General features: G+C 55.0%; 1 protein-coding gene across 2 annotated transcripts; it reads right to left on the bottom strand.

Moving 5' to 3' along the window:
- Window positions 1-1,223: 1,223 nt before the first annotated feature.
- Window positions 1,224-9,921, bottom strand: MVD (mevalonate diphosphate decarboxylase). 2 transcript variants are annotated; one of them, XM_006762196.2, is made up of 10 exons: window positions 9,751-9,920; window positions 7,382-7,452; window positions 6,593-6,707; window positions 6,126-6,272; window positions 4,926-5,125; window positions 4,583-4,657; window positions 4,158-4,376; window positions 3,583-3,698; window positions 2,571-2,679; window positions 1,224-1,983 (listed from the first exon to the last, which is right to left on the bottom strand). In XM_006762196.2, the coding sequence occupies exons 1-10, from the start codon at window positions 9,818-9,820 to the stop codon at window positions 1,903-1,905; spliced, it is 1,203 nt and encodes a 400-aa protein (XP_006762259.1). In that variant the 5' UTR covers window positions 9,821-9,920; the 3' UTR covers window positions 1,224-1,902. The 2 variants fall into 2 exon arrangements, with proteins under 2 accessions (XP_006762259.1, XP_006762260.1); XM_006762197.2 differs by lacking the exon at window positions 6,593-6,707 and having other exon boundaries at window positions 6,126-6,333; window positions 9,751-9,921.
- Window positions 9,922-11,356: the final 1,435 nt, after the last annotated feature.

The following is an 11,356-nucleotide window of genomic DNA, read 5'->3' as shown; positions in this document are numbered from 1 at the left end:
GGGCAGTCCCGCCCCGCCCCGCGGAACAGCAGTGCGTCCCGAGTTCCGGCCCCGCCCCCAGGAGACAGGCTGGGTGAGCAGGGGAGCCACGTCGGTGGGCACTCAGGAAGCCTGCCCGACGCCTTCAAGCTTGCGGGTCCGAGGGGCCCTCGCCTCACCTCCTCCAGCGCCCTGGGCCCACCGCAGGCCGCACCCTCCTGGATGCCTGCGTGGTGCTGGGAGTCTGCTCCGCCAGCTCCACCGCAGTCAACCTGGAGCGCCCTAACCACTGCCCGGGGGAAGGGGCGCTGGAACCCGCTTCATTAGGCAGTGTCACCCCAAAATGCTGAACCTCCTGCAAGTGCCAGCAGCGGCTCCGTTGGAAGGTGTGAGCAGGCCAGGTTGCTAGGGGGTTTAAAGGTCCAGAGCCATGCCCACTCCAGGGAGAGAGAAGAGCCTCAGACAAGGAAGGAGCCTGAGCCTGGGGCGGGGCTCCATGGAAGTCAATGTTTGCTACTTAGGACAGTGGCAGGTCCAACCCTCACTTCCTGACCCTGGGCTAGCCAGGTGTGGTGGGCAACCCTCTGCTCATAGAACTAACTTAGGGGAGAACAAGGCGTGCAAAGCTGGGAAATCTAGACTGTAGGAGTGCAAGGTCCTGTCCCTGTGTCATTTCCCTCCTCTGCCCTCTCCCGTAAGGGTCAGCAGCATCTGACCCTCCTGGGGTGGCGGCAGGGAACCCGGAGGCAGGTCAAAGGGCACTGGTGTCCACCCTCCTTTTCCCACAAGCTAATGCTGCTGAAGCTGGGAGCGCGGGGAAGAGTGCAGTGACTCGCACACTAATGTAAGTACAGCCATTCCTGGTTCCAGAAACCATAAGCTTCTGGGCTGAGGGAGCCTTCCCGAATCAGTGCTGTCTGCACGCGTTTCCCACTTTCGTAGACTGGAAGCTTCAAGCCAGACCCGAACCGTCCCCGTACCTGTCAGAGCCCTAGTGACCGTGTCTGCCATCTAGTGTGGCCCGTGGCCATGGGAGTGGCTGTGTGCTGAATACCCCACCGCAGGCTGGGCAACTGAAGGGGAGCTTTGGGTCAGAAGGCAGCTTCTTCAGGAGCAAGTCAGCAAGTGGGCAAGTTCCAAGTTCTTTGGCAGGAGAAGCACATGGGCCGTGCCCTCCCCAGCCCTCCTGATGAGTGCTGCCCACTGCCCACACAAGGATGCTGGTTACACAGGAGCACGCCAAGCCCGATCAACAATTCTGGCTTTATTCCCAGTTGTCAGTTGCCAGGGCTCCTTGTGACAGTGAGGCTTCCGTATAACAAGGCATCTTGGGCTGCTCTCCCATCTCCCTTGGAGTCATACTCCTGGTCTTTTTATGAAGAAACATTCTATCCACACCCAGCGCTCTGAGCTCTGGCAGAGGAGCTAGGGTGACTGTCATGCTCAAAGCACTTTGTAGAGGGATCCTGAGCTTGCAGAAGTTGCTTTCTGAACAGTGAGCAGTCCTCCAGCTCTAAAGAGGGATGCCAACTCCCTGTCATCTCAGTGAAACAGCTCCTGTTTCAGCGAGTGAACGTAGCCCCAGAGCTCAGGGTCAGAGACCCTTCACGGGGGACACACCAGCAGCTCAACCCAATGGGCTGGATCCACCAGGTCCCACATGCCATCCCAGCCCTCATCTCAGCACAGTACAGGCAGGAAAGGTGAGGCACTTGGCGGGGTGCCTGTTCCTGGCCGCCTGGGAACCTGCAAGTGGTCACTTCACTGCCCCCACTTGGCCATAGCACACTGACCAGCCCGGGGCCAGGTGGCCACCCTCCAGTCCCAACAAGCATGGCACAGCTGCCGCCACACCCAGCTCCCCAGTCCCAGCAAAGCAGTCCCTTTTCCAAGTGGTGGCCAGGGCTCCGCTCAAGGAGGCGGTCAAACTGTTGGCTTCGGTAGGCCGTCCGGGCCCAGGAGGTGAGCGTGAGGGTGGTCCAGGATTTGAGGCCCGGGCCCCACCTGGCAGGTAGAGAAATCAATGTTCAGTTGGGTAACAGGGAAGGACAGGTGTGCCCTCCAGCCTCCCAGGAAAGTACAGGCCAGAAGCTGACCACTGTGTGGTGATACCCTGGCCCTGTGCCCAACTCCCTTAGGCAAAAGCCATGTGGTCCCAGCCTCCATTACCCAGACTTGAGTGAAAGGTAGGACAGGGAGTCATGAGGACTTGGAATTGAACCATCTGAGTGAAATCCTAGCTCAGCCACTGAGCAAGGATCCTGATCTGCTTCCAGTGGGTGAGCACTGAGGGTCCCCAGGATCGCCATCTCCACGGCCAGCCCTGCCCTCTCCCCTGAGCCCTGGGAACACAGCCCAAGTCACAGTGTGTCCTGAAAGCAAGTGAGTGAAACATCCAGTGGACCAGATACCTTGAAATAGCTGTTATTCTTGATGAAGTGGGGGTGAAGGGAACCCCTTCACTTGGTTTCACCTGGTGGACACACTGGGTCTAAGGCCATGAAGCCCGTGTGCTGGATGGAAACTTCCCTGGGTGTGCTGGGCCGTGAGGGCCCCAGACCCTGGTGTTGAGGGCTGGTACCAGGCCTCACCTGAGTGGCAATGATGTATTTGATGCTGCCGGGGGTAGGATCCATGCCCAGTGCAGCTTTAAGCTCGTCTGAGAGCCGGCCAGGCTTCACGGGCAGCCCCTTCAGAAACCTGGGGAAAGGAAGGCAGGAGTGCTGTGTGCCCATCGACAGGAGCATGCAGACCAAAGACAGGAAGGGTGTGACTGACGATGGGTACAGGGTTCTTTTGGGGTGATAAAAAATTCTCGAACCAAAAGAAGTGCTGGTTGCACAACAACGAATATACTCAATGCTGCTGAGTTGTACACTTCAAAGTGTATTTCACCACACCTAAAAGCTGAGCAGGAATGACCAAGGGCCAGGCTGGGGTCACTGTGAAGGGAGGGTTTCAGGAAACCTCCCTGAGGTTTTAGATTCACCCATGGCCCATGGCTACTGCTCCACCCAGTGGGGTAACAACTTAAATGCCTCAGTTCAGGCATGAGTCCATCACTGTGTTCCTCTGCGGTGACAAGGGCCATGAGTACAGAGCTTCTGATGAGGGCACCCCCGGCCTCCCAGGCCATCATGGCTGCCCACTTGGTAAGGAAGTTAGTATTCTGGCCTCCCACCCACTAGCCACCAGTGCTGCCAAATTATAGTACTGCCCCAATTATGGAGACAGGTAAACCGCCCCCCCCCTTTCCAGTACCCCTAACAGGAACATGTCCCCACATTGAGAAGGGACCATTAAAACTGGTGCGAAGAAATCCACATCTCTGTCCCCACTGCGGGGCTGTAGCCACTGTCCACACAGGAACCACGATGCCATGTGCGTGGGTGTGTCTCTGTCACGGGCTAAGACATGTGATGGGAAGTTCCCGGTCACAGCAAGGCGCACGTGGTGACACACTGTCTGTGACCCAAGGGGATCTACATTTCTTGCGGGACTCCCCGTCCAGCACCACAGCCTCAGGAGCAGCTGTCCCTGATCCTAATAGGAGACCCTCCTCCTCCCTCCACGGCTTCCCAAATGGGGGGACCCACAACTCACTTGTCTCCGTTTGACTCAGGGGGAAAGCTGTGCCTCACGGCAGCCACAAACTCAGCCACAGTGTCATCCAGGGTGAAGATCACCGCGTTGGGGCCTGCGTCAAATGTATATGCCACCTGGAACCCATGCAGTCAACATCACTATCTGCACAGTGGCTCTGCCTGGCTCAGACCCTCTAGACCAGCGGTTGCCAACCTTTCGGACCTCATGGACCACCAGTGGTCCATGGACCACTGGTTGGCGACCGCTGCTCTAGACTGCCCGGGAACCCAGGACCTCCCACAGCACCCGCAAGGCCAACCCCGAGTAGAGCAGTGGCACTTCTGCTGGACAACTCAGGACTGAGGGCAAGGGGGCTCCCCAAACCAGTGCTTTAAAGTGCAGCCTGGGATCCCTCAGTGGGACTTGCAATCAGAATGAAACAGAATGAGACGGAAACATTGCTGCTCTGCACGCAAGAGCATGAAGCAGGTTCCGTGGCACTCTGTCACAGACAAGCATGTGCTGGTTTTACTGAAGATCATGGCCTGAGGCCCACGCTGTGGATTTCCGGCGCTGCCCCGGCCCCACCTTGCCTTGGTCTGCCCATGGTGGGCATTGAAGCGGTGCACCAGGTGGATGATACGCCTGGAAGTGTCGTTGAGATAAGAGATGGGTGGGAAGGTGTCCAGGCAGGTGGCATGGAACTGGTTGCTGTCCTTCATGGTCAGCTCACCAAAGCCCTGGAAATTTCTCTCTTTGACATAGCGGATCATCTCTGCCATGCGCGCCGGCACCACCGCCTCAGCCCGGAACTGCAAGACACAGGTGCTTCCCAATGAGGTGCTGGCTGCTTCCCAGCACAGTGGCCTGCGGGTAGGGCCTCCCCCAGGCCTCAGTGTCCACACATCCAGGAGAGCAGATGAGCTCAGCTTCAGAGGATGTGGGTGGAGCCTCGCGTGTATCCTGACAAGCAGGTTGTTCCCTGGGGAGCTGACACCTGCCCCAGTGCCGGCCTTACCCTGAGCAGGGGGCTGGTCTCCACACTGGTCTGCATGCCCACTGTGCTGCCCGTCAGCTTCTTCTCAGCGCTCACCTGCACCGAGGGAGAGATGGCCTAGACCTCACACCCAGGCCCCAGCCCTAAACACCCACCCTGTCCTGTCCCTCCCTCAGCTGGTACAGGCACTAGGGTGGAGGCCAGCATCTCCTGACCATGGAGGCCTCCTGACTGGCAGAGAAGACAGTTCTGAGAACAGCAGCATATAGATCAGCAACCCTCTTACTACATGGGCGTCATTCCTGAACGCTCCGTGGAGAGCCATTTCATCACTCCCAGCTCAGCCCACGGCTGTCTCACTCACCACAAGGATGAGGACTCGGAGTTCAGGCCAGTGTGATTCAGGGGCCACCTGTCGGGCGACGCTGTCCTTCCCATCAGCCTGCTCCCCCATCTGCCACTCCACGAAACCGCCATATAGACTCCGGCAGGCGCTGCCTGAACCGCGGCGAGCCACTTCCGAAAGGTCACTCTCGACCCCGTAGACTCGGGCCAGGGCGTAGGCTGTAAGCACAGGAGGGAAGGTGGACAGGGGAGGGGGACTAAGATATGCTCAGCACCCTAGGAGAACGTGCCTTACAGGAAGTTAAAAATTCTGAGATGACAGTTTCAGCCACCAACTCTCACGGTTAGCATTCACCTACTCACCCCTGTGGCCACCCACACGCTCACACACACTCAGCATTCCCAAAGGCGCGCTCTGGACACACAAAGACCCCTGGAGCCCGTGGAGCTGCAGTGGAGGGGAGCCATTCTTGCGGACCTGAACGACTGAGTGCCAAGGGGCCAAAGTTTCTCCAAGGAGTGGCACAAAACTGGGCTTTTAGGGGTGCTGTTTGGGGCAGGAACCGAGGCACAGAGGCCTGAAAATGTACACGCTTAGGGTAGCTGGCATGCTGGGCGTGAAGGAGCAGGGCTGGGCCTGGTCAAGGGTCTGATGCCAGGATGCACAGCTGGGGTCATAAGGCAAGAGCTCTGCCCAACACTGGCACCTCTCCCGGCGTGGCTCACCCGCCCCCCGGCTCCTGAAGGTGTTCAGGCCTGGATACATAAGCCAAGCCAGTAAGCATCATCCCTGGGGTTTTCATGGGCCACTGATCTCATTGGCTATGAGGACGGTGTGAGCCCACTGACCACCACTGTGGTAACCAGCTTTGCCCCTAAGTAGGGAGACCCTACCAGAGAGTGAACCAACAGAGGTGAGCAAGACAGGATTTCATAGGAAGAAACGGATGCCCAATGAGGCGGTGGGAGAGGCTGGAGCCAGCTGCACCAGAAGGCAGCTGCACTCCTTAGAATTTTGTTACATAAGCCAAGACAGTATCCCTACTTTAGACGTAAGCCAGTTTGAGATGGCTTCTGTCACATACAACCTAGAGGGTCTGATGTATGGAACCCTCAGAAGACTTTAACGTTCAGATGTGTGAGACAACCAAGGCCTCAGCCTCGTGAGACGAGGGCTCCCCGAAAGCTGCAAGAGCATGACTCTCCTGTGGGCACCCACCGAGGCAGGCATAGCCTGAAGCTGAGGAGGCCAGGCCTGCGGCTGTGGGGAAGTTGTTCACCGATGCGACGTGGACCTTGTAGTTGAGGCTGAGAGGCAGCGGGTCCTCCTCATCACCACTCCTCCGCTTTCGGGCCAGGCGGCGGACTGTGGGGAGGGGGAGATAGCCACTGGGCAGAGCTGCCCTGACCTGCTCCTGGCATCTCGCCTGCCAAGAGTCAGAGATACAGCTGACACCGGGCCTCTGCCTCAGATTTCTGCAGGCCTCCTTGTTCAAGAAAGCCCCAGACCCCAGACCCAAACGTGGCTGTGCTAACAGGTGTCCCCCATCCCCGGGGGCTCTCGGAGCCAGGTGGGGAGGGAGCAGCGCCTGCTGTGCTCTCAGACTTCGCCCAGAGTAAGGAAGAGAAAGAGGGAAGGAACAGGCTGGGACTGGCCCCAACGTCCCAGGTGGGACCCCCACTCACTCTCCCTCAGGCAGGCCTGGATACGCGGCTGCCCTATGTCCTCTTCCCGGCCATTAAGCCAAATCCGGTCCTCAGTGAAGTCCTTGCTAATGACAGCTGTCGTAGTGGTTTTTAACTGGGAAAGAAAAGGCAGGGCCACCTCAGGGGCAGGGACAGCCTTGCTGGAGAACAGGAGGTTGAGGCCAGACAGGAGGGGGGTCAGACAGTGGTAGGTGGCTCAGCCCCAAGCCTGGTTTCCCTATACAGCAGCGGTTCTCAACCTGTGGGTCGCAACCCCTTTGGGGATCGAACGACCCTTTCAGAGGGGTCGCCTAAGACCATCAGAAAACACATATATAATGACATATTGTTTTTGTGATTAATCACTATGCTTTAATTATGTTCAATTTGTAACAATGAAAATACATCCTGCATATCAGATATTGACACGATGATTCATAACAGTAGCAAAATTACAGTTATGAAGTCGCAACGAAAATACTTTTATGGTTGGGGGTCACCACAACATGAGGAACTGTATTAAAGGGTCGCGGCATTGGGAAGGTTGAGAACCTCTGCTATACAGGGTGAGGCTGATGCTTCCATCTCCCACAGCAGAGCCACTGGGCCGGGCACGAGTGTGAAGGGACAGATCCTCAGAGGAGACCTGGGGGTGCATGTGCGATGAGCATTCCTAACAGTGGAGCACGGAATGGACACTGTTCATGGACTGGGGATTTATTACTATCAATTATTAAACAAAAGTTCAGTAAATTTTTATTTTGGTGTTTATTGTCAGCCCATACTAACCTGGTCCTGGTGTAAAGTGACACTGAGGGAGGAATTGATGGGCAGGATCAACTCCTCATCTCGCTTTCCCCCTGGAACAGACAACCCAAGGTAAGCTAGTCAGTTTCCCAGCCCCAAACCAGGGCACTGTTGCCTCCACCCACCAAAGCCCCACTCATCCCCACTGGTGCTTCCCTGTCACCCCCTCTCCCATACCACAGTTCCCCACCCCCCTGGACCCTGCTCTCTCACTATGTCCTCTTCCTGCTGTACCCACACCTGCAGGAAGCCCTCCTGGATTGCTCCCCACTTCACTGTGCTCCAGGTCCCAGAGCAGAGCTGGAGGCTAACCATCTTTCTGCTTCATTTTTTTGTTCTATCGTCTTTCACCCATTGGACAAGTCACACTGGAGTGCCTACTGGGTACTGAACGCTTGACTGTTAGGCTTTTGTCTTTTCCTCCCAAACAGGAGCAGCCTCAGTTACTGAAAATACCTCAAGTCTCCCTGCTCATACTCCCTGGAGACACCCAAATCACCCCACTGCTGCTGAGCACTTCTACCCCCGTATCTTATGGCAAACAAAGTAAACTTTCTGGAAATTTCAAAACTCTTTGTTAAGCTCACACAATGTGCTGCACTTTGGCTTGGGGGAATGGCAGAGTTACGGGAGGTAATAAGGATTCATACCCGGCAGGTGATCTTTGAGACCCAGAAAGAGTCCCCATCAATAAACCCAACTGATTGTTTATAAAAGTGCAAAAGCAATTCAGTGGAGGGACAGCATTTTTGGCAAAAGCTGCTGGAATAACTGGACATCCATAGGTCTCTGAATGAACCTCCACCCAAGTCTTATATCTTATATCTTATACAAAAAATAACTCAAGATGGATCACAGACTTCAATTTAAATTGTAAACCTTTTAGGAGAAAATCTTCAGGTTGTAGAGCTAGGCAAAGAGGTCTTAGACTTGACACCAAAAGCATACATGGAATAACTAATACACTAAACTTCACCAAAATGTTTTAAACTTTGGCTGTTTGAGAGAACCTGTTAGGAAGATGAAAAGATAAACTATAGAGTAAGAGGAAATATTTGCAAACCACATATCCAACAAAGAATCAGTATCTAAAATATAAAATGAATTCTCAAAAACTCAATGGTAAAACAATTCAATTAAAACATGGACAAAAGACATCAAGAGACATTTCATCAAATAGTATACAGAGGTGGCAAATACGCCCATGAAAAGGTTAGCCAGCAGAAAAATGCACACGAAAACCACAGCGATGTATCCCCTAAAACTAAAAACGGTGACATCGCCAAATGCCAAAAACAATGTAAAATGGTACAGCCACTCGGAAAAACAATTTAACAGTTTCTTTTTAAAAAAACAACAACACACCGAAACCGGTTTGGCTCAGTGGATAGAGCATCGGCCTGCGGACTGAAAGGTCCCAGGTTTGATTCCGGTCAAGGACATGTACCTGGGTTGCGGGCACATCCCCATCGCCTAAGACCATCGGAAAACACATATATAATTACATATCGTTTTTGTGATTAATCACTATGCTTTAATTATGTTCAATTTGTAACAATGAAAATACATCCTGCCTGTCAGAGATTTACATGACGATTCATAGCAGTAGCAAAATTACAGTTATGAAGTAGCAACGAAAATACTTTTATGGTTGGGGGTCACCACAACATGAGGGACTGTATTAAAGGGTCGCGGCATTAGGGAGGTTGAGAACCACTGGCCTAGAAGAATGAAAACTGATGCTCACACAAAAATCCACACAAAAAGCTTATAGCAGCTCGATTCCTAACAGACTAAAGCTGGAAGCAACCTAGCTGCCTTCCAAAGGGTGTAGGACCTGAGGCCGGGCCGCACCAGGGGGCAGGACTCAGCACTAAAGGAGCGAAGCACTGATGCCACTACCATGAGCCTCCAGAGATTACAGAGTGAAGTGGGCCAGTTCCAAAACGCTATGTGCTGCGTCCATTGTTCATTGATGAAATATTCTTGAAAGAGAACATGCTAGAAATGCAGAGCAGGTCCCTGGTGGCTGGGGTGGGCGTGACCGTGGGAGCCGAGTCCCACCTTAGGGATGGACATCTGTGTGGACCATGTCCATCAAGTGTCCCGGGACCCGAGAAGATATACGTCCTATGTGGGCTGTGTCCCCACCTCCGCGGGTATGGACGTCACGTGTGGCCAGTCCCGGAGTGGATCCGGGGCATCGCATGCCGCACCACCGGGCCGGGTGGACCGCTGGAGTGAGTGCTCACAACGGTATATGGACCTCCAACCGCGTTATCACCTCCTCCACCGCCCACCCGCGCCGGGCTGGAGGCCCCCGCGCGCGCACCCTCGGCCCACGCACTCACAGTACTTGATGACCGCGATGTTGACCGGCGCGGTGCAGGTCACCGCCAGGTACGGCTTCTCCGAGGCCATGGCTGAGGAACACTAGCGACCCCAGCCCACAGCCGCCAGGCTTCGGAACCCGCGCCCCAGCAGGCCTCGCCATTGGCCCACGCGGTCCCAGCTGTTCGCACGTTGTCCAATCCCTGGCGGGTTCTTCCCCACGCTCCACCTCTCAGCCAATAAGCGGGATCGAACGATGGACTGCTGAGGCTGAGCCCGCCCCTCTGTCCCCGGCGTGCGTGCTCTGGCTCTGCGTAAGCACAGAGCGTGCCCAGGCGTGGAACCCCGGTGGCGCGCGATCGCGCAGGCGCGGGGCGTGCGCAGGCGCAGAGCGGCGGCCTTCTAGGTGCGCTGCGGATCCCGCAGTCAAACTTCCCCGGTAGGTGGCTAAGCAGGTTCGGTCCAAGGGGTTCTCCTGGCTGAGAGGAGGCTGAGTGGGGCGCGGGAGCAGCTCGGGTCGAAAGGCTGTGGTGACCATGCCAGAGTGCCCCCGGGTCCCCAGCACAGTATCTCGCAAGGCCTCACCCGCTCCCCGGGCTTCTCGAGCCCACCACCCAGTCCGCCCCGCCTCCCGGGGTCCCGCCTTCCACGCTTCCTCACTGACCCTGTCATCTGGGTGGTCCCACGAGCTCCGCATTCTGACCTGTGCCCACGCTTCCTCACTGACCCTGTCATCTGGGTGGTCCCACGAGCTCCGCATTCTGACCTGTGCCACTGGGTGGCAGCTGCTAAGCATGAGAGATGGGCGCTTTCAAAGCCCACTTTCTCTCTTTTTAAATCCTCCCTCAAGGATGTGTGAGGGTTTTTTAAATACACACACACACACATTTAAGTGATTTCAGAGAGGAAGGATGAGGGAGAGAAACATCTATGTGAGAGAGAAACGATTGGTTGCCTCCCAAACACACCCAGACCAGGGATGGAACCCGCAACCTAGGTGTGTGCCCTGACGGGATCCGCGGCCCCTTCTGTGCCCGGACAATCCCCAACCAGCGGAGCCACGCCGGCCAGGGCCCCGCTCTCCTTTTTTAAGCTCCATATAAACAAGGATTACCTTTTTAGGGGTTGAAATGGGTTGCCACATAAACACGTACATGGGCTTTTCCCTTGTGGTATAATACACATAAAGCTCATCAGTTTAACCACTTTAAGTACACAGTTCTGTGGTATTAAGTAAATTCCCACTGACATGCGACCATCACAATTCCCAATCCAAGGTTGCAGGCTCATTCCCCAGTAAGGGTTGTGCAGGAGGCAACCATTCAGTGTCTCACTCTCACATCATTGTTTCTCTCTCTCTCTCTCTCTCTCCCTCTCTCTCTCTTACTCTCCCTTCCTCTCTCTCTAAAAATCCATTCTAAAAAGTCAATTAAACAGACTGTTCCAGTCTGTTCCTCACCAGACCTGAACCTCACCTGCTCTCCTCCAGGTTCCACTCGTCAAAGGCAACCACTTTTAAGTCTTTTATTTTCCTCCATGTTTTTAAATGATCTGTGTATTTTTTAAAAATATTTTTTTATTGATTTCAGAGAGGAAGAGAGAGATAGAAACATCAGGATGAGAGAA

Source organism: Myotis davidii, unplaced genomic scaffold, assembly GCF_000327345.1.
Source record: "Myotis davidii unplaced genomic scaffold, ASM32734v1 scaffold77, whole genome shotgun sequence".
In the NCBI taxonomy this organism is placed as follows: domain Eukaryota; kingdom Metazoa; phylum Chordata; class Mammalia; order Chiroptera; family Vespertilionidae; genus Myotis; species Myotis davidii.
This window is presented reverse-complemented; position numbering and strand designations above follow the sequence as displayed.

Bases quoted from the DNA above. Each gene is read 5' to 3' on its own strand.
- MVD (XM_006762196.2), bottom strand. From the start codon at position 9,820: ATGGCCTCGGAGAAGCCGTACCTGGCGGTGACCTGCACCGCGCCGGTC. The intron at 3,699-4,157 runs GCAAGGTGGGGC...CATGGGTTCCAG, and splicing joins CCCACCATGGGCAGACCAAG to GTGGCATATACATTTGACGC. The intron at 1,984-2,570 runs GTGAGGCCTGGT...TCTACCTGCCAG, and splicing joins AATACATCATTGCCACTCAG to GTGGGGCCCGGGCCTCAAAT.